At 44.9% G+C, this 22126-nt stretch overlaps 1 protein-coding gene across 3 annotated transcripts in view; it reads right to left on the bottom strand.

Annotated features, from left to right (window-relative positions):
* Positions 1-22126, bottom strand: part of LOC135205298 (dnaJ homolog subfamily C member 13-like) — a 683293-nt gene that overhangs the window by 544585 nt on the left and 116582 nt on the right. For all 3 annotated transcript variants that reach the window (XM_064235698.1, XM_064235699.1, XM_064235700.1), the window contains exon 5: positions 19314-19492. In XM_064235698.1, coding sequence (XP_064091768.1) covers positions 19314-19376 — 63 coding nt within the window. In that variant the 5' untranslated portion in view covers positions 19377-19492. The remainder of the gene's footprint in view (positions 1-19313; positions 19493-22126) is intronic.

The raw sequence follows: 22126 nt of genomic DNA, 5'->3' as shown, positions 1-22126 counted from the left end.
TTATTTATTCTCTGGTATGTGTTATCATTTACCCTAGAAATAATAGTTAAGGATATTTCGCTGGCGACACGAGCCAATCGAGAAATAGAAATTTGTTTTTCTTACGTCAAAATCCCTTAATAAATATAAAAATAAATATAAAAAATAAATGCAGAATACTCACTCGTAATCCTGACTCTTCGGTTCTGATTCTTATTTTCCCCCCTCCTCCATTGAAGAGTCTTGCATTTTTTCCACTCGACATGACGAGGTACAGGTGGAGGAGGGAGACGCGCGCCCTTACTGCTGATGGACCCGGCGGCCCCGTGCGCCCTCCCCGCTGTCGGTTTAGGGGGCGCGCTCCAATACATGACCTTAGTGTGGTATTTTCGGTCACACTCCCCTATCCTGCAAAGAGCAACTTTGCAGAGACGAAAGAAGAACCAGGTGTCTCTCCTTCTGCCATTCATATGGCACACCCGGCACCGTTTCTGCCTTCGCCCTTGTAAGGCCTCCAGTATGTGATCCCCTGGCTGCAGCCGACACACAGGGTCCACTACCCGACGAGAAGCGTGATCGGCCGGGGCCGGCAGCAAGAGGGGCGTTGTCAGCAGGGGCGGCGGCAGCAAGAGGGGCGTCGTCAGCAGGGGTGGCAGCAGCAGGGGCGGCGGCAGGTCGAGCGAAGTTGGCCCTCCTATCTGCCCTTTCCTCCTAGGGGCAGATCTGCAGCTCGGGGCAGGGGGTCAGTTATGGAAGGCCACTCATCGGGATCGAAGTTGATGAGGGCATTCCCGGCTTCCTCTATGAACTGTAAGTGGGTCAACCTCGGAAGATTGTCACCGGCGGTACCCACAGTACAGTACGTAGGCATTTTGGAGGGCCAACTGAAGGATGTATTTGAGGAGCTTCTGTGTCCACCTTCTGGTTCTCCTGGCGAAGGGATAATACTGGGATAACACCAGCTTCATACAGTTCCTGGGCCAGGGATACCGAGTTATAATAATTATCCATAAACAGGTGATATCCCTGGTTACGGAAACGTCCCACAAGGTTGAATACAGTGTCACGCAGCGTGGAGAAGACCCCGGTATACACTGAAAAGTCCACAACGTATCCAGTGTTGGCCTCGGTAATAAGAAAGAATTTCACACCATATTTCTTCGGCTTCTTGGGGTTATACACTTTTATACTAAGACGTCCCTTGTAAGACATCATCCCCTCATCCAAAGACAGGTTCTTTCCAGGAATCACGAGATTACTACACCGATCACGGATATAATCCAACACTGGGCGCACTAAAATGAGGCGATCACTGTTATTCCGGGTTATGGCCCTTCGGTTGAAGGCGTTGAAATACCTGTCCAACGCCAGGAAATTATCACGGGACATAACGCCAGGCACATTCGGCATACATAAAAAATAATTTCTCCTCCAATATTGCCTGACGTCGACAGCAGGTGTCATACCAAAATAAATGTGGAGACAAAAATGCACCATGTCAATGAGGTTGCAACCCCGTCAGTAATACGACAAGGTCGTCCTCAGCTCATACCGGCAGTACCGAGCGTAGTCCACCGTCTCGTGTACCAGGTATTCCAGCAATTCCCCGCGTCAGGAAAAGCTGGATGAACCCCAAAAACAGTCAGGGGTACTGGTACGGTGAGCCCAGGGGTTGCCGTGAAGGAGTGCATGTTAGGAGGGGTGGGGTCCTCCATCCACCCCTTGTCACTCTCCGACGACCAACCTTCACCTTGGCTGGCGCAACGAGCCGACCTTCTACGTGCCCGTGCGCGTGCGGGCACGATATTGCACTCTACCCTCTCCCCCGTTGGCCCATCACCCTCACTTAGGCCTTCACTTTCTGTATCGTCCTCTGCAATAAAACTTGACCCCGTATCCCCATCCTCCCCCTCCTCAGATTCCCCCTCGTAAGCACTGAACCCTTTATTGAATTCGAGCTCACTTTCGGGATGTGAGCCTCGAACGGACATTGGGGGCATATATTCATCCTCACTTTCATCGGGACTGATGTCCTCATCACTCGATGACCATCCGCCATCAAAATGAGGACTTGCGACATGTTCCCGATCAAGCTCCGATAGATATTCATCTATGTCCCTTGGTTGGAGGCCTCCCAAATGCCTACGAATGCCCCTAAGGACGCCCACATGCTTCCTAGGGTAACCAAAGGCATACGTTGTGTTCCTGAAACACTTTCAGCCACACGTGGCCGCACAGAACGGCCTTGAGGGCGCGGGGTCATGCTGGGTGCTTGCCCCTCGCCAGCATCCAGGTCCAAAACTCGCCTTACACGATCCCTTCCGACGGGTAAAACGCGCCTTTCTTCGCGGTTCACACGTCGTTGAGACATATCTATGAATGTCCTGTAGCAACACAATGCTCAAAGTCTCGCACAAGTCCAGAAAAACACGCTTTTGACGAAAGATCGCTCTCAGATGATGCGCTACTGATGCTGGCTGGAGCGAGAAGAAGGGATATCGCGCATGCGCACTTGGGTCACGCTTCAAAACAAAACAAGGCCTTGATCCGTGAACTCCCCAGCACCCATCCCCCAAGGCGCGTGATTCAAAATTTTAGTTTTAGGCTGGTAGGCCTATAAATATTTTTCCGCGAATTTAAAAAAAAACTTTGTATGTCGACGTAAAATACGTCCAGTCGGCACCCGAGAGACAAAAAATGTTGACGTAAAATACGTCCAGTCGGCGTAAGAGGGTTAACTTAATTATATGAAAATAACCCCTTTTAAGTACTATATGACACAGAGGAGAGAGAGAGAGCGAGAGAGAGAGAGAGAGAGAGAGAGATAACAAACCCTTGTGACTGGGGTATCAAAGAAAAGCAACTTGACTGAATGTGGTAGCTGCACAGGTATTGCATTTACATCGCTTAAGATACAAATAGTATTCAATGGGCACATCGGAGCTGGAAAAAGAAGCTAATAAAATGCTGATTAGATATTCAATGTAGTTTTAGAAAAGGCAATTATTGAACAGATCCAACGTTTATGCTAAGACACAGTGTAAAGCAGTGGATGGAAGTTAAAAATCTTCTTCTGATGGTTTTTAGCTTACCAGAAGGTATTTGACATTATCTACAGTCCAACCCTAGGATTGGTGGGGGATATGTACCACAATGCTCTCCCCCCCAACAAATATGGCATTTTTATGATAAAATAATGTTTTAATTATGCTTACCCAGTAATTATATAGCTAAGAGTTTCACTCGTCGACAGTTAAAATCCTGAAATTTGTGGGTCGTGCTAATTTTCTATTTGTTTTGGCTAGGTAACAGTGCCCCGCCCACTTTTGGGGCAAGAGAGAGGAACAACTTGGCAAAGAGCTCAGTTTGTTTATGCATTACAAAATAAATCCATGCTAGGGAATGGAGGTCGGCTTCAATTATATAACTACAGGGAGTCCCCAGTTATCGGCAAGGGTCCCATTCCCAGTGGTGTGCCAGTAAGCGAAAACCGCCATTAACTGAAACTCGGAGATTTGTGGCGCCATACTGGTTATTGGCGCCAAAAGCATCTTATGGTGCACTTTATGGCACCAATAACCAGAACTCAGCCCGTTATGGCCCCATAAATCACCAATTTTATGGAGCTAGACAAGTGCCATAAAACCGGATTGCCTATAACCAAGTCCACCGATAAACAGGGACTGCCTGTACTGGGTAAGTATATAATTGAAACTTTATCATGATGTCATTTTTAATTATACAACTTACCCATTGCAGGAAGGAGGGAAGCATGGATAATTCAACATCAATATTATTAAAAAAAAAAAGTATTAATAGAAAAACTTTCCCAATCTTAATCAAAATGTTTGTTGATACCTTACCTGATAAGAGAGTTGTAGCAAGAAAATACTGCCTCCGGTTGCCAATCATCTTATCATGTAACGGCTTGGTGGTAAAGCCATGTAGCACCTATTACATTAGTGGGACCTTTGTAGTGAAGGACAATTCCGATGGCTAACAAAGGATCAAAATAGCTGCTCCTGCCCACGGTTCAGTACCAACCGATCACCATAAAAAATTGCTACCTATATCCAGAACAATTACTAAATAGCCATCACCACTCTACCAAAAGACTGGAGGGTACTCGCAGGTACTTCGTACCTCCACACTTCTCATAAAAAATATAACACTTTATATCAGGAGAATAAGAATTTAGGAAGGGTTGCTTCCTACACTTCCTTTCTCAACATCACACAAGCAGCAAGAAAGGAAAAGAACCAGGGTACTGCAGTCTTCATACACTGTTTCTACATCACAGAGATAATGCAAAGAAAAATGATATTGTTAAACTACAATAAAGTTTTGTACATACTTACCTGGCAGATATATACTTAGCTATAGTCTCCGACGTTCCGACAGAATTTCAAATCTCGCAGCACACGCGACAGGTAGGTCAGGTGGTCTACCTTACCCGCCGCTGGGTGGCGCGCGTATGAACCAATCTATCTCTCCAGCCATTTTTTTTTTTTTATTTTTTTCTTTCACCTGTCTCCTGAGGGAGGCTGGGTGGGCCATTAGACGTATATCTGCCAGGTAAGTATGTACAAAACTTTATTGTAGTTTAACAATATCATTTTTGTACATGAACTTCCCTGCCAGATATATACTTAGCTGATTTGGCACCCTTGGTGGAGGGTAAGAGAACAGCTAAAGTAATAAGGAGAGATAAGAAACAACTGATGTTGTAGGATATAAACAATAACCTTGGTTCTTACCTGTTCAGGCAGAAGACTTCATTGATACTGTCTCTGAGTCTGCGTTGCCTGGAGAGCTACAGCTAGGACGTGACCTGATGCTGAAAGACTCTCGGATCTACCACTGGGATTATATGATCCCTTTGTGTGGTAGAATCCAAGTCGGATCCTGTTAAAGGGAGTTCGTCCCTTATCTTAACCAGGTCCTAACCCACTACTACTGCAAGCAGCCACACTCATCAGACCACCTAACCAAAACTACTAAAGTAGTAGTATTACGACCTAAAGAGATGCCGTTCATGCATCCTCTTTAAGGCAAACCAACAACAACAAATACAAAGGGTGGAAAAATGGGGGATATACTACTAAACAGGATGAGTTTCCAGCTCCCTGCCCCAGCAGCTGAATCCGCAGATACATACGGGCCCAAGGCGAAGCATTTTTCGTAAGTGATTCTCACATCACGTAATTAGTGGGTTCGCGAACACTGGACTGACATCTCCAGAATGTTGTCTCCATCAGATTTCGCACAGACATATTCTTGTTGAAAGCAAGAAGAAGTTGCTATGGCTCTTACTTCGTGTGCTTTCACTTTAAGAAGCCTAAGATGTTCTCTCTGCAGGATCCGTGTGCTTCTTTGATGAGGCTTCTCAAGAAGAAGGACATGCGTTCTTCGACAATGGACGAGTAGGCTCTTTACTGAACACCACAGGACCTCTCGGTTGGCTTTCAGTTTGCTCTTTTCTTCCAAGGTAGTATTTCACCATTCTCACTGGGCAAGAGTTCGGGCTTCAGGTTCTTGCTCCTACCAAGTAAGTATAACCCGCCGAATCTCGAAGTTCTTGGGCCATGGACTTGATGGGTTCTCATTCTTTGCAGAAAAAAACCAGGAAGAAAGAGCAAATGAGAGAATCCTCCTTAAAACCCACATTACCAATCATCGCCTGAAGCTCACTCACTCTTCTGGCGGGAGCTAGAGCCATCAAAAACAGAGTCCTTCCTGGTAAGGTCTCTGAATGAGGCTGAATTAGGGGGTTCAATTAAACCTAGAGGACCCAAGGAATTGAAGGACTACATCCAAATTCCAGCTAGGTGTCTTAGGAGACTGCATTTTCGTTGTATCAAAAGACCTAATAAGGTCCTGTAGGTCCTTATCTTCCGATAAGTTGAGGCCCCTGTGCCTGAAGACATTCACCAACAATACTACGATAGCCTTTAATCGTCGAAACGACTAAGCCACATTCTTGTCTTAGAATAAAAAAGAAGTCTGCAATTTGATTCGCAGAGGTACTGGAAGAGGAAACGTTATTCCTCTTGCACCATCTTCTGAAGACATCCCACTTCGATGGTACACGAGTGGAAGACCTCCTCGCTCTAGCGATTGCCTTAGCAGCTGCTGACGAAAAGTCTTTCGCTCTGACCAGTTTTCTGGACAGTCTGAAGCCAGTCAGACTGAGAGCGGGGAGGTTTTTGTGGTACCTGTCGAAGTGGGGCTGTCTGAGTAGATCGCTCCTTAGAGGAAGCGATCTTGGAAATCCACATAGCCATTCCAGCCACCTCTGTGAACCAATCTTGTGCTGGCCAAAAGGGAGCTATCAAAGTCATCCTCGCGGAATCTGACTCTGCGAACTTTTTTAAAGTTAACCCCAGAATCTTGAAGGGGGGAAACGCGTATACATCGAGTCCTTTCCAATCGAGTAGGAGAGCGTCTATCCCTATTGCTCCTGGATCCGAGATGGGCGAGCATACAGATCCAGTCTTTTGTTCTTTGAAGTTGCAAACAGGTCTAAGAGAGGCCTGCCCCACAACTTCCAAAGGCTCTGGCAAACATCTTGGTGCAAGTAGTCCCTCTCGTGGGAGACCTGATCTTTCCTGCTGAGGAGATCTGCCCTTACATTCCTTTCTCCCTGTACGAATCTGGTGAGAAGTTTTATCCCCCTTTCTTCTGTCCACAGAAGAAGATCTCTTGCTGTTTTCGTACAGAGAGAAGGAATGCGTCCCCCCCAACCCCTGTTTCCTGATGTATGCCAGAGCCGTGGTGTTGTCCGAGTTTGATTTGCACAACTGCTCCTGTCACATCTGACTCGAACTCCTTCAGAGCAAACCACACGGCTATTAGTTCTTTCCTGTTGATGTGCCAGGAAGAAACTGGTCCCCCCCCCACCCAGGTTCCTGAACACCTCCTTGGTTCCCAGAGTCGCCCCCCCCCCCAACCTGTTTCCGACGCATCGGAGAACAACACCAGGCTGGGGTTCTGGGATTGAAGAGGCAGTCCCTGCGAGAACTTGTTGGGATCCGCCCACCATGCTAACTCCTTGATTTGAAGAGAAATTGACAGGGAAACTTCAAATCCTGAGAAGGACGACTCCAATTCCGATGAAGAAAGAATTGGAGTCGGTCTCAGGTGCAACCTTCCTAGGGATACAAATTGCTCCAGTGAGGAGAGCGTCCCCAGCAGACTCATCCACTCCCTCACTGTGCATACTTCTTTCCCTAAGAAGGTTGTTACTTTTTCGAGTCCCCGGGCTATCCTCTCCTGTGACGGAAAAGCCCGAAACTCAGAGAGTTTCATCTGGATCCCCAGATAAACGCACTCTTGAGCGGGAATCAGACTTGACTTCTGCAGATTGACCAGAAGTCCTAAGGAATAAGTCAAATCCAGGGTTTTCTTCAAGTCCTTCAGACAATGATCTCTGGAATTGGCCCTTATAAGCCAATCGTCGAGATAGAGCGAAATCCTCACCCTTCTAGGTGAAGCCATGTGCCACATTCCTCATGATGGCCGTAAAGACTTGGGGGCTGTGGAGAGGCCAAAACACAGGGCCCTGAATTGGAAGATTCTTCCCCCCCCATCATGAATCTTAGAAACTTCCTCGAGGAAGGATGGATTGGTACATGGAAGTAAGCGTCCCGTAAGTCCAAGGACACCATCCAGTCCCCTGGACGGAGTGCTGCTAACACCGAGGCAGTGGTCTCCATCGTGAACTTCTTCTTTTCGACGAAGAAGTTCAGGGCGCTTACGTCCAACACCGGTCTCCATCCCCCTGAGGATTTCGGAACTAGGAACAGGCGGTTGTAAAAGCCTGCCGAAAGATGATCTGCCACTAGTTCAATCGCCTCCTTTTCCAGCATCTGATCTACCGCTAGTCGGAGGGCTTGATTCATGATGGGGTCCCTGTATCTGGCCGTCAACTCATCGGGGTGGGGTATTCGTCAAGGGAGGCCTCGAAGAGAACGGGATGAGATAGCCCTTCCTCAAATTGACAGGGTCCAGGCATCTGCGTCTTTCTGGGCCAGACTTCTGCAAACTGTAAAAGCCTGGCGCCTACAGTTGTCTGAAGGACTTGAGTCTTACTTGGGAGGTTTGATTGACTTCGTAAAAGTCCTCCCTCTTCTATTTGGTTTCTGACCTCTGAACGAAGAGGATCTAGAGGTAGAAGCCCCTCGAAAGGGTTCCTGAGAGGTCGGCTTAGCTTTCTTCGTCTTAGTCTGGAAGGTAGGGCGCGGCTTCCTTTTGCGACTGCGCTAGGAAGGTCCTGCGTAGCTTTGGCAGAGAGAGCCTTAAACGAAATGTCTTGAACCAGGTGTTTAGGAAACAGCTGCGTAGAGAGAGGGGCAAAAAGCAAAGACGATCTCTGAGCATGTGAGACAGACTTTGTTAAAAATGAGCAAAATACTGATCTTTTCTCAAGACCCCTGCTCCAAACAGTGAAGCTATTTCGCTGGCCCCATCCCTCACCGATTTATCCATACAGGATAAGACACAATTCAAATCCTCCGGAGAAAACGTGTCCGGTGCCTTGAGTTTTCTTGGCTAGGACTCCGAGGGACCAATCGAGAAAGTTGAAAACTTCCAAGACTCTAAAAATGCCTTTTAGAATGTGATCTATTTCATTCATTGCCCACGTAGTTTTGGCCGAATTCAAAGCTGATCTTCTAGTGGCATCTACTAGTGCCGAAAAATCTGCGTCAGCTGAAGACGGAAGGCCCAGTCCCAAGGGTTCTCCTGTCTCATACCAAAATCCTGTCCGTCCTGAAAGCTTCGACGGAGGGAAGGCAAACATAGTTTCCCCGCTTCTTCTTTAGTACGCATCCATGAACCGAAACTCTTGAGCGCTTTCTTCATAGAAAGAGTCGGTTTCTTCATTCTCACACACGAAGATCCTTTCGTTGCTTTCGCTGTGGAGAACAACGAGTGTGGGAGAAGGAGGAGCAGTAGGGCTCAAAGACTCTCCGAACTCCTGAAGGAGAAGCTCTGTGAGCTTTCTTGTACGAAGAAACTGTTGCCGATGTATTAGTTTCTTCCTCAGAGGCTTCCTGGTCTTCTTGAAGAGGAGAACGGGGATGAGGATCCTTATGAGAATCCTTAGATGATTTCCTAGCTGGGGTACAGTGCGATGAAGGAGACAAACGTCTTGAATGAGGAGAAGATTCCAAAGTAGAGAGGCTACAGGAGAACGACGAGTCGTAAAAGAAGGACGCTTATCCGAAAATTCTTGTCTAAAACTCGCATTCCTTCCTAAATGCAGACAAACTCTTAACAGCAAAAGAGGAAGGACTCCTTTCCCTAGAAAGTCCACGTCTATCCCTAGGGAAACTACGAGAGGGAGAGCGCCTACTAAAAATCCTGGCGCCGATCGTGGGAGAGAGCGGCTACTAGGCGCCGAGCGCCTATCTGTCACAGGGCGCTTAGGGGAATCCTGGCGCCTACCAAGCGGCGAAACGTTGCTAAAAATAGGGCGCCTTTCAGGAGCAGGGCGCTTGAGAGGCTCTTGATGCCTACGAAGCGGAGAGCGGCTGCTATGCTCCGAGCGCTTAAACGGAACGAACAAATTGGGCGTTCGGCGAGATCTTGGTCCTTACCAAGGGGGGAGAACGTCTGTAAGGCTCCGAGCGCCTAACAGAAGCAGGGCCGCTTGAGGCGTTCTTGACTTCTAGCAAGAGGAGACCGATCAAGGAGTGGAGTCTCGAGAACGAAGAGCGCCTACTAGGAGAACGAAGCAAACGAGGATCAAGGCGTCTTTCTCCAGGAGAAACAGCTACTAAAGAAGGACGCTTACCAGGATCAGGGCTCCTACTAGCACTCTTGATGTCTTACAGGGGAGGAGCGAACTCCATGCGATTGAGCCTACCAATCACGTTATCCGACGCCCGACGACAGTAGTCGGAAGGAGAAGTGTGCCTACTTTCAGAAGGGGCATTCCCTAGGTTCTCTGAGAAGGCGAGGAGAAGAAAGATGAGACGGAGACGACGAAATAAGTCTTCTATGACCTGAGCGACCTCTCTCTTCTTGCACGAACTCTAGAAAAGGAAGAGAAACAGAAGGGGCTGAGCGTCTACCCGAGGCAGGAATCCGATCTGGGGAAATATCTTCATAGTCCAAGGAGCGCCTATCCGTCGAATGGCGTCTCGACACCTCCGAGCGGGAGTGGTGTTCCTCTCGTGAAATGTTACGATGTGTAGAAGTATCCTCAAAGAAGGAGATCGCTGATTACAAGGAGTAGCGCTCTTCCGAACGAAACGCACCTCGATCTCTTGATAGGAGAGACAAACCTTCCTTCCTACGCGATCTCGATGCCAAGGAGTCCGCCAAGGCTGTGATCTGAGCTTGTAGGCCCGCTAGCACTCGAGAAGGAGAGTCCCCAGGATCTTCCTTTTCCGAAGCAAGCTCAGCGCGAGGAGCGGGAGAAGGCGGGCGATCACTGGATCTCCTAGGCTTCTTTGCTTGCAAGGAGCTACATCAGAAAAGTCTTCTGGGCTGGACGCTAACGTACTGAAGGGAGCCTCCGCAGCCCTCTTTCAACGGGCGTGACGCCTCCTTATGCTCCAACCACGCTTCGGCGAAGGAGAAGAGGATGACGAAAAACACGACGAAGAATATTCTTCTTCTTACGATCCAAGGCAGCCTGGGAGCGAACTTCAGGATCTGCCGAGGGACGCCATGACCGGTGGGGGCTCTCCCTAGCCCTCCTGCGGCTTTCGACTTTCCTCCTCCCACTGGAACTGGGAGTCTGGAAGAGGTCTAGGCCTGGAGGCACTAAGGAGCCGGTCAGACGCACCCTCCACATCAACTGGGTACACTGCACTTATCATCACTGACACTCTTACCTTGATCAGTACGAAGATTCTTGTCTTCCTTAGAACACAAGAAGCTTTTGAGGCCGCCGCCCTCCGAAGACGAATCTACGGCTTCGGTGCGGGGAGCAGGAGCTGAGACCCATGGGAGGAAGGTTCTAAAACTACATTAATGTTAGTTCATTCACTCACTCATTCTCGACCTGCTCGAACTCCTTGAAGAAGCTTTACGTACCCTATCCCTTTCAAGTTTCCTAATATAAGAAGAAAGAGCCTTATATTCATCTTCGTTCAAAACCTCACACTCTTGACACGGGTTACTAAACGAACATTCATTCCCCCTACATTTAACACAGAAAGTGTGAGGGTCAACCGCAGCTTTCGGTAACCTCACCTTACATCCATCGGTCAAACATACTCTAAACAAAACCGGAGTTTTGGAAACAGAATCAAAATCAGACATTCTACAGGAAAATCCCTCCAGCGCAAAGTCAATAACGGTCCACAATCAGCGTATGCCAAGCCAAAATAGAGCGAATACGTCACCAAAATGTCCAAATCAATCTCCAGGCAAGCGAGAAATGAAGAATATATCGGAATGAAACGACAACAGCTGTTATCGCTTCAGCGACAGAAAAAAATCTGGCTGGAGAGATAGACTGGTTCATACGCCCGCCACCCAGCGGCGGGTAAGGTAGACCACCTGACCTACCTGTCGCGTGCCGCGAGATTTGAAATTCTGTCGGAAACGTCGGAGACTATAGCTAAGTATATATCTGGCAGGGAAGTTCATGTACAAAACACAGATTTGCATTCCAAAACAGAAATACATAATAACAATTGCTGAGAGATAAATTTCTCTTAAAAAGCAAGAGAAGTGGCTATTACTCTAATTTCATGAGCTTTAGCCTTGCAAACTGGAAGAACATCTCCTAAACTGACAAGTGAGCTTCCCGGATGACATCCCTCAACAAAAATGCTAAAGCATTCTTTGACAACAGTCTGGAGAGGTTTTTAACAGAACACCAGAGACCACCAAAACCTCCATGAATGTCTTTTGTTTTGTGAAGGTAATACTTTAAGGACCTTACAGAACACAGAGCCCTTTCTGCATCATCCTTGTCCAGGACATCTGTCAAATTAGGGATTGAAAAAGAATGAGGTCAAGGATTAGAGTGGAACTTGTTCTTAGCTAAAAAACCAAGGGAATAGGAGCAAATAGCATTCCCTTTTCAAAAGCTTACTTTTTTATCTAGTGCATGAACCTCGTTAATCCTTTTACCGGTTGTCAAGGACACTAGGAAAAGGGTTTTTCTAGTTAAGACCCTCCAACTAAGCCCATGTATAGGCTCAAAACAAGGGCCAGACAACCACTTCAACACAATATCCAGATTCCAAGGCACCATGGGATAATCTTTACATTTGGAGATATCAAACAATCTAATGAAATCTGAAATGTCTGGGTTGGAAGACAAACCCAAGCCTCTGTGACAAAAAAACAAGCCCAAAATGGCCCTATAGCCCTTGATGGTAGAGGTTGAAAAGTTTTTCACTGATCTTAAATGAAGAAAAAATCAGCTATTTGCATCACAGTAGTTTTAGAAGAGATATTGGAATTCGTACACCACTCCCTGAAGATTATCCACTTGTTCTGATAAACATTGTTTGAAAAGCTTCTCCTACACATGGTGATAGCTTCTGAAGCTCCCTTAGAAAACCCCTTCTTTCTAAGGATTTCTTGCCAGTTTGAACCCTGTCAGTGCCACAGAAGAGAAGTTTTTGCAGAATCTCTGGAAGTGTGGGTGTCTGAGTAGCCGCCACTTTTGAGGAAGCAGCCTCGGGAAGTCCACCAACAGATCTATGAGATCAAGGAACCATTCCTTTGATGGCCAGAAGGGACCCACCATGATAAGAGTAATGTTGCTGTGCACCAAGAACTTGTTCAATACCTGCAATATCAGGTTGAATGGAGGGAATGCATACAGCTCCTTGTTTGACCAGTCCAGAAGGAAAGTGTTTACTGCCCATGCCTGTAGGTCCAGAACTAGCGAACAAAACAGAGGGAGACAATGGCTCTGAGGCATGGCAAACAAGTCTATCGTCAACTTTCCCAACAGCTTCCAAAGGTCTAGGCAGACCAGAGGATCCAACAACCATTCTGTCAGAAGGACCTGTTTCCAACGACTTAGCCCATCCATTAAAACGTTTAGTTTCCCTTGGACAAATCTGGTAACTAAACGACTATTGTTTTGTTCTGCCCAAAGGAGATCTCTTGCCACCTCGTAAAGAAAGAAAGACAGAGTCCCTCCTTGCTTCTTGGCATACAAGAGAGCGGTCGTGTTGTCCGAGTAGACAGCTATTATTTTGTTTTTACTTCTGATGCAAAGAACTGAAGGCTCAGATGTATTGCCTGTAGCTCCTTCACATTTATATACAAGGACCTTTGTTCTGGGAACCATACTCAAGAAACTTTGCTCTTCTCCAAAACCACTCCCCATACCAGGTCTGACACATCTGAAAAGAAGTTCAGGTCAGGGTTCAGCTAAAAGAAAGACCTGCCTTCTGACTGTCTCTTCTTTAAATTCCACCAAAGAAGGTCCTCTTTTATTTCCTGCATTACTGGAAGTACATGTGAGTCTGGAATCTCCTTCTGTTCCAGCTTGCTTTCAAAAACAACTGCAGGGGTCTGAGATGTAGCCTGCTGAGAGACATAAACTGTTCTATCAATGAAACGAACCCCAGTAAACTCATCCAACTATTGGCTGAACACTCATTTAAGGCACACACCTCTTGTATCTTTTTTAGGCATGATTCTACCCTTTTCTGGGTCAGAAAAACATGAAAACTCTGAGAAACTACAATCATTCCCAAATACTGAATCTTCTGAGTGGGAATCATCTGAGATTTTTGGGAGTTTACAAGGACTCCTAAATCTTGGACTAAAAGGAGAGTCTTCTTGAGGGACTCCACACACTGACTCTCAGAATGGCCGACAGAACTGTTAGGTTTGTTTCCATCCTGAAATTTGTCTTCATGATGAAGGCATTCAGGGCGCTGACATCCAGGGCAGGCTTCCAGCCCCCAAATGACTTGGGGACTACGAAGAGACAGCTGTAGAACCCTGGAGGGTGAAGGTCTTGACCGAGCTCTACTGCTCTGTTTTCTACGAGAAAGGATGCTTCATCTGCCAGAGCCAAAAGTCTCTCTGATCCTCTGGAATAAGACATCAAGATGACCAGTGTGCTAACTAAGATAGGCTTCTGGATGAAGGGGATAACGTAGTCCTCTTTCTAAACCTTGACAATCCATGGTTCTGCCCCTTTCTTTTGCCAAGCCTCCCAAAACATGAGAAGTCTAGCACCTACATGTCTGTGGAGAACAGTGTCCTCATTTGCAAGAGGAACCTTTCATAGATGTTTTCTTAATAGACTTGGCAGTGTACCTTGTACTTCCCTTAGATCTGGAAAGGGATCTCTGTCTGGCCCAAAAGGGCTGAGCTCTCGAAGGAAGAGGTTGCCTCGAGGCTACTGCTGGAGGATCTCTAGGCCTTTTAGAGGATTGGGCGAGAAGATCCTGCCTATTCATCTTCTTCAACAACTGTAGCTTGAGGAAATAAAGGCTTTTTATCCAAGGGGGAGTACAACAGTGCTGACCTCTGAGAGGCAGTGACCCTATTTGACATGTAGGAGCACCACAGCTCCCTCTTCTTGAGTGTTCCTATCGTATAGAGGGAGGCCAACTCTTGGGAAAAATCTCTAATCCCCTTAACAATACATGAGAGAACTCTTTACCATTCTGTCAAGAGGCTCTCTGGAAGCGAAGGGGATGACCTAATCTTGCGGGCAAGGGTGCCAATGGACCAGTCAAGAAAGCTGAAGACCTCAAAGACTTTAAAAATGCTCTTCAAAAGATGCACTAACTCTGATGCAGAAAACAAAATCTTCACCGAGGAAAAAAAATGAGTGCCTGGGTTAATCTACAAGATCAAAAAAAATTTCCTTGTGCAGAGGCAAAAATACCCAAGGAAGGAGCCTCTTTCGTAGCATACAACAAATATCTCCACCTGGAGATTCTGCAAGGTGGAAAACTAAAAGAGGTCCTACCGGCTCCCTCTTTTCCACAAGCCAAGTGTCAATCTCTCTAAAGACCTTCTTAGCTGAAGAAAACAGAACCATCTTAGGTACATTTGAGGGGTTAGAGGAAGGCTTATCCATAAAGAACGTCGATTCAGGAGACGAAGTAGTTGGCATGAAAAAAAGATAGAATGTGGCCAGCAGAAACTTCGTTAAAGCCTCATATGCTAAAGAAGATTCTTGCTTCTCTGTGGCCTCCTCCTCTGATGAAATGGGAAAAATCTGCATCTGCAGGAGCTAGTGCCGCCAAAGTGTCTCGAGGTGCCTGAGGAGACAAGACAGAGGAAGCTTCAACCACTATTGGTGCTTGCTGAACTATCGTGGGTGCTTGCTGAACTGTCATGGGAGCTAGCGGAGTCCCGGGTGCTTGTAGCAAAGGAGGAGGCTTATTCTGTAAAAGAAAATAGCAGAGGAGGCAGCAGCAGAGGAGCCGAGGGAGCTGATGGACGCTCCTGCACAACCGAAGACTGAGTAGGTGCTATGCAAGCAGGCACTATATGGTGCTTGACTGAAGAGGGCTCAGGCATCAATGGGCACTAGATTGCATCCGACGGCAAATCCACCGACCGCTCTGTAACAGCAGGCAGAGTATTACACAAAACAGACACAGGAGCTTGATGAGGAGCCAAAGAGCAATGAGGAGCCCTGTGAGCAGGAGAAGCGTCAACTTTTGAGAGACATTCGGAAGAAAAACACTCGGGACTTTCCCAATGACTGCACGATGGGCGTGGATCTCTAGAATTCTTAGTAGGAACCACTGGAGCCTGTGCTGTATCAGAAGCGCCTCTCTTCAAAGGCTGAGACTTGTTCCCCAAGCGCCACTGGCGCCGTGGAGAGGAATCTTCTGAACTCGAAAGTCTGTACACATGCAATGAGAGACCTTTCAACAGCTCTCCGTTGCAATCTGGGAAGCAACAACAGGTTGAACTGAGGGGGCAAATGCTCATAGGCAGACCCCACCAACCTCCCTTGGGCTACCAGTTTGATTTCTCCCCTTTACTGGGGAGTATGATAGTGAATAGTGACCTTTGCCTAGGAGAGTCAATGGGACAAACAGCCACCTCCTCCACTGAACACAACACTATCACTCTTTGCCTTTTCCATCACGACATTAACAGACACACCAAGTTGTTCCATGGTCTGTACTAACAGAGCAAAATGCTCCTAGAGACTGGTAATGGGGTTGGGATGGGAAGTGTGGGAACCTGCAACTAGAGAAGGTGGTATAGCGAGAGAAGTGGGAGTGGGTACTAAAGAAATCACATGAACACTCAATTCCAAATTCCAATCAGAAGAACCCTGGCTAGCTGGTTTTAAATTAGCCCAAAGAAAAACCTTTCTCTTCCTGTCTCTCTAAGTTTTTAAAAAGAGACTCTAAACTCTTCCACTTTCTCTCGTCCCAATCAGGACTTCGTTACATCTAATATCAAATGAACATACTTGTCCACAACAATCAGTACATAAAGTATGAAAATCATAAGATTCCTTGGTTAGCCTGGTCTTGCAACCTTTAGCGCAATATCTAAAGCTAGAAGAACCAATGTCCGACATAATGGACAACACAAAGACCTGTTGGTCACCAAGGAAAAGGCAAAATCTAGTTCTTTATATGCAAAATCCACAAAAAAAGAACTTAACACTATCTAAATGTTTGCCAAGATGGCTAATACAAGAAATGAGTACTTCACCAATTGCAATGATACAATAGGAAAGTCCAAAGAATTCCAGGAATAACTGCAACCGACAACCATCTATAGCCATCGACCAGCATAAACAAACTGAGCTCTTTGCCAAACTGTTCCTCTCTTTTGCCCTGAAAGTGGGTGGGTCACTGTTACCTAGCCAAAACAAAATAGAAAATTAGTGCGACCACGAATTTTGGGATTTTAACTGATGGCGAGTGAAACTCTTAGCTATATAATTACTGGTAAGTTATATAATTAAAACGCTACATTCCAAGAATACTTGGCACCCCCTATAAATATGTTTATAACTGTCTATTTTAATACAGGTAGTATTCAAGTTACGATAATTCCCCTTACTATAATCTAATTTTACGATGGGGTTAGTAGTTAATACTGTTACAACAATATTTTGAAACAGCAAAAGAGAATGATGAAAGTATTGTTTTAACATTATACTCATTGTGTAAATGTGTACAGCCATGAACAACCGAATGAAAAACAACATTTTTGCTAAGTACAATCGAATTGCATAACAGCAACATCCGTTTGGCTTGTATTTCAACCATCGTATGATAGTAAACAATTACCATAGTTATGTGATAAATGACATTATGCATAATAGGACTGATATATTCTTATGTAATAACTTAATTCACTATACAGTAACCCGCCGTATTCGTGCACTTACATATTCACAGATTTCTCTCTGGAACACACACCCTCATTAATCACAGAAAATTTGCCTAGTAGTGGTATTTTTCTATGAGAAATATCCACAAATCTCTGTCTTTTTATCAATTTCATCATAAAATGTACTTTTGTGATAAAGCTATTAAAAAACCCGGGTATAAACATTTTTACTGGGTTTTAACCATTTTTATAGAGGTTTCAACTAATCACGGATTCTAGCTATTCGCCGGGGGGGGGGGGGGGGGGGGGGGGGGGGGGGGGGGGGGGGGGGGGGGGGGGGGGGGGGGGGGGGGGGGGGGGGGGGGGGGGGGGGGGTGGTGGTGGTGGTGGTGGTGGTGGTGGTGGTGGTGGTGGTGGTGGTGGTGGTGGTGGTTGGTTGGTGCGCATCCCCTACGAATACGGTGGGAAGACTGTAGATCAAATATCAGCAAGGATATATACTGTTAAATTTAAACCAAGTTGTAGTTGAAGCTGAGAAAACTGTTCAAGCTGCTAATGAATATTACTGTGCATCAGCAACAAGGATATAACTCCCGTAAACTTATGCCATCAAACACAACCGTATTTGCTATCAGCTGATTTCAAAACCATAACATTGACTGCTATGTAGGTATTTTATAATACAATAATATGAAAATACATATGATATTATTGGATACAGTGAAGTAATGTGTAACTTTTTACAAGATTCATGGAAAAGATACATATTCGTTACATTTGTATTATATAATTATACGCAGCCATCAGCAGCCTGACATCGTTTCAATTATACTGTATATGTAGCATAGAGTATACTGTACGCTAGGCTACTGTATGCGTATGTATACGATATACGTACTGCCATAGTATACGCTAGGCTAACTCTTGTTGGTGTTATTCAATTTCTCACTGTACTGAATTATCATAAGCCAATCTGCATTAAACCTAGAGAATTAGCTGAAATTATACTTTACTACCATATTTTATATGCATAAAGTATACTATGTAGTGTAGGGTACGCTACCCTATATAAAGATGGTACTGATTACCCTAGTGTAGGCTAGGCTATATTCAAGATACAACTTTTCTAACAAATGATGGGTTTTTTGGAACCTAACCCCATTGTAAGTAGGAGAATACCTGTAGTTCAAAAACCAAAGACCCCTCTAAAAATGCTATAAATGCTTATAACTGACTACTTCAATAGTTTTATCGTAAATGTATTTAGTCATCAAAAAGATATGCAAATACGGTATGTAATTAGTGAATATTTCTCTATTAAAAATTCCACAAATATGCGAATTTTCTGTGAGTAATGTGGACATACCTTCCATAGAAAAAATCTGTGAACTGAATATGGGAAGTCCTAGGCCAACATCATACATTCCCATTAAAGAAGTAAACTTAATAATGTGCATCCCTAAATTACATACATAAAATACATGCAATGTTAATGTTGTTCGAGTCCTGTAAAGGAAATTTGCAGAAACTTTCATAGAGTGCTATGGGACCATGGGATGCAACGTTTTGCTTCCTGCCCACCTCATGGACTTCATAATGAAAAGAGCAGTCACAGATGGAAGACAAAGTTTAGGCTGGTGTACCAATAGTAACTTAGCAGACTTAGAATAAAGTAAAAAAAAAATAAAACCGTAATTACAATTCTTGCTAAGTAGAATGCCTCATATCTAGAAATGGGACCTACGATATATCTAACAAAAATGTAAACAATGAGGACGCTATACACAAAGTAATAAATAAGTTTGTCTTTCAAAGATTTAGGAGCAACAATAACCAGAGAAGATTCTCTTCAGATGGGATTTAGAAAAAAATAAAGATAAAAGTATAAAAATAGGCAAGCCAGATCAAATTTGGAAATCAAAGAGACTGACATTCACATATGGCAGAAAATACTGATTAAAATTAAGCACAAAATCTGCTTCTCCACCCAAAATCCTGGAGAATCTACAATTTTTGCATCCCCAAAGCTAGACTTAGACAACTCTACCTTCACAAATAAAAAAGGAAATGATTACCTGAATACAAATACCACCTGGAAGGTCTGATATAGGAACTAAGGCTTCTATGTCTTTGAACATGTATGAAGTTAAAGGGGCTCCAGTGTAGGATCCAGCTGATCCACAGAGCAGGGAGTCACTTCCAGTACCACTGACTGCTTGGTCTCTGTCCAGTGAACTTTCTGGGCGTTAGCACGCTGTTGACAAACACACACTTGAGAATACAATAAATAATATATGAAATTAAGATGTACAGGGTATCAAAACAAATAAGATTTATTAATAAATTCATTTCATGACCATAATATGCAAATCAAAATTTTTGAAACTAAACTGCATTTTTCTAACTACACAAACTTGAAGTCCTTTACATTAGGAATTACTTACAGCGAAGCTGGAACACGGCCATTAAAAATCTTAAACAAGGTGGTTAGGCAGTAACTACTATCTGGTAGGCAGGCAGACCTGCCTGCCCAGATGTAAACATTCCCAATTTGACTTTCAGCCCAGATTTCAGGTTGAGGGGTGGTATGAGGAAGCCCCAATGTGTAAAGGACCTTACATTTAGTTAGGAAAAATAGAATTTACCTTCAAAAAGACCTGTAGGCAACAATCTGAAGGTAGAAAGACATAATGTGGTCCTAAGGGGACTACATCTATCTTCCAATCTGACATAGTCTTCAGAATGCAATGAAAGGAAAGCGTGCAGGTGACGTAGCTATCTGAAGAGAAGATCCTCGCAAAATTGCAGGCCTTTGAGGAAGTCATTTCCTTAAGACACTTCTCCATTGGGAAGTCAGCACTAGAGAAAAGAAATCGACATCCAATGGAGGGTGTCAAGTCTTCTGCAGGTACAGTAACACATCAACAGGACAAAGTAATGATTGATCTGGATCAACAAATACAAAGTCCAAGGAGTAAGGGATCAAGAAGGATTCAAAACCATCAAACAGATGCCAAATAATTCGACATCCGAGACAGTCGTGACATGAAACCTGCCTTTTGAAGGGTGATGTTGAAGATGATCCATGGAACACGTCTATCCTCTTCCAATGCTGGAAAGTGACAGGATGGGGTCTTGAAAAACAAAACTCTGTCTACTGATTCTTGCTAGGGCTAGAGTGTTCTAAACAAGAGTCAAATGGCCGTCCAGAGGCCTGAGGTCCCTGTGGTTGGCAAGATAAGAGAGAAGTTTCTCATCAGTAGTAGAATCTCAACTACGAAGAAACAACAACTACTTACGTGTAAGACCAGAGCGAGTGTGTACCCATATCTTTCACGATTGAATCAGAAAGAATTTCGTGATTCTGATAGAGAAAATGTCCTGTCAATGGCGCCAACCAGTGAGGACGATTCTAATCCCTGAAATTTTCAGACCGAAAGGGAATTTCAGCTATTTCATTGATGTTCGGCAAAAAAGCCTGTGCTTGCAGTGAAGACTGAAGTCTTTAGCCGTGTAAAACACAGAGATGTGCTACCTGGCGAACAGCTTCTTGTCACTGCGAAGGTTGGTTCAAGGAACTCTCCTCTTTACCCTGAAAGCAGAGCTATCAGAGCAGGTGAAATCTTCAATCTTCCAACAAAAAAAATTCTGGGGTGAACAACTAGTAGTTGAACACTTTACGAATTAGAGCAATGTATATCGACAAAAACTGCTGTATTTCTCTGAAAAATCAATCTGAATCATCACAGTGGCCTATGGGTCAACTCCGTCGAAGAAGATGACTTACAGACTACTGTTGTACCGTGGGGTAAACGGAAAGATGATAATGAGTCTAATGAGATATATCTCCGACTGATGATTCTCGCAATAAGAAATGTGGAGCACGAAATAGGAACCATAAGCGAGAATCCGGTACCAACCAGAGACTTGGTCTGTGATGCCTGGGGAGAGAGATTTGAATTAGCAGTTAACCCTTGACAGAGGAGAAAAAATACTAATGCAAACAATATCTCAGTGAGAAGGCAGTACTCTGCCCCTCATTCGACTCCGTAGGCTGAGTTGCCAGGTAGTACATTCCATCTTAGAATGCATTCGGCTTATAGTTATTGAGTGCACTACAGATACACTTGAGCACCTGCATGTTAACCAAAACGAGAGGGAGAGAAACCTTCTCGTTCGGTGATAATGCCAACCCTGTGGCGCTATTGCCAAACAAAAGGATTTTGACGTAAGGAAAAATCTATTTCTGGGCGATTGGCTCGTGTCGCCAGCGAAATATCCTTTAATCTATTATTTCTAGGGTAAATGTACTAACACATACCAGAGAATAAATAAAATAAAGAAAAAGGTCAGTATGACTGACTCGCTCATCCCTCTAGGAGGGTGTCGGTATGAACACTAGGCGAGTGAGACCACTACCACGAGCCAAATGCCAATAGAAAATCTCCCACTACAAAAACCCTCCAAGAGGGGAGCCGTCCCACAGAGGGAGCAGCTCGTACTACTACTACACCATCCCATGCTTGCGACTGCTGCGCCTCTAGTGGCCATCCTGAAGTAGCAGACAATCTTGAGCGAAGGGATGGGTAGGGGGGGTATTTCGCTGGCGACACGAGCCAATCGCCCAGAAATAGATTTTTCCTTACGTACAAAATCCTTTTTCTGGGCTCAGCTCGTGTCGCTTGCGCGAAATCGTACCAGACAGACGCTCAAGGTTGTAAACAAAATAAATAAAATATAATAAAACAAAATAGGTCTCAAATAAAAGATAGAAAATAAAAGAATGAATATAATTGCTAGAAAGATACAAGTACACAGTAAAACAAAATCAGAAATATGCTTAAATTACCCTTAAATCTAATTATGTTAATAATATAAGGTAATTTAC

The sequence above is a fragment of the Macrobrachium nipponense genome, chromosome 49, assembly GCF_015104395.2.
Source record: "Macrobrachium nipponense isolate FS-2020 chromosome 49, ASM1510439v2, whole genome shotgun sequence".
NCBI classification, from domain to species: domain Eukaryota; kingdom Metazoa; phylum Arthropoda; class Malacostraca; order Decapoda; family Palaemonidae; genus Macrobrachium; species Macrobrachium nipponense.
This window is presented reverse-complemented; position numbering and strand designations above follow the sequence as displayed.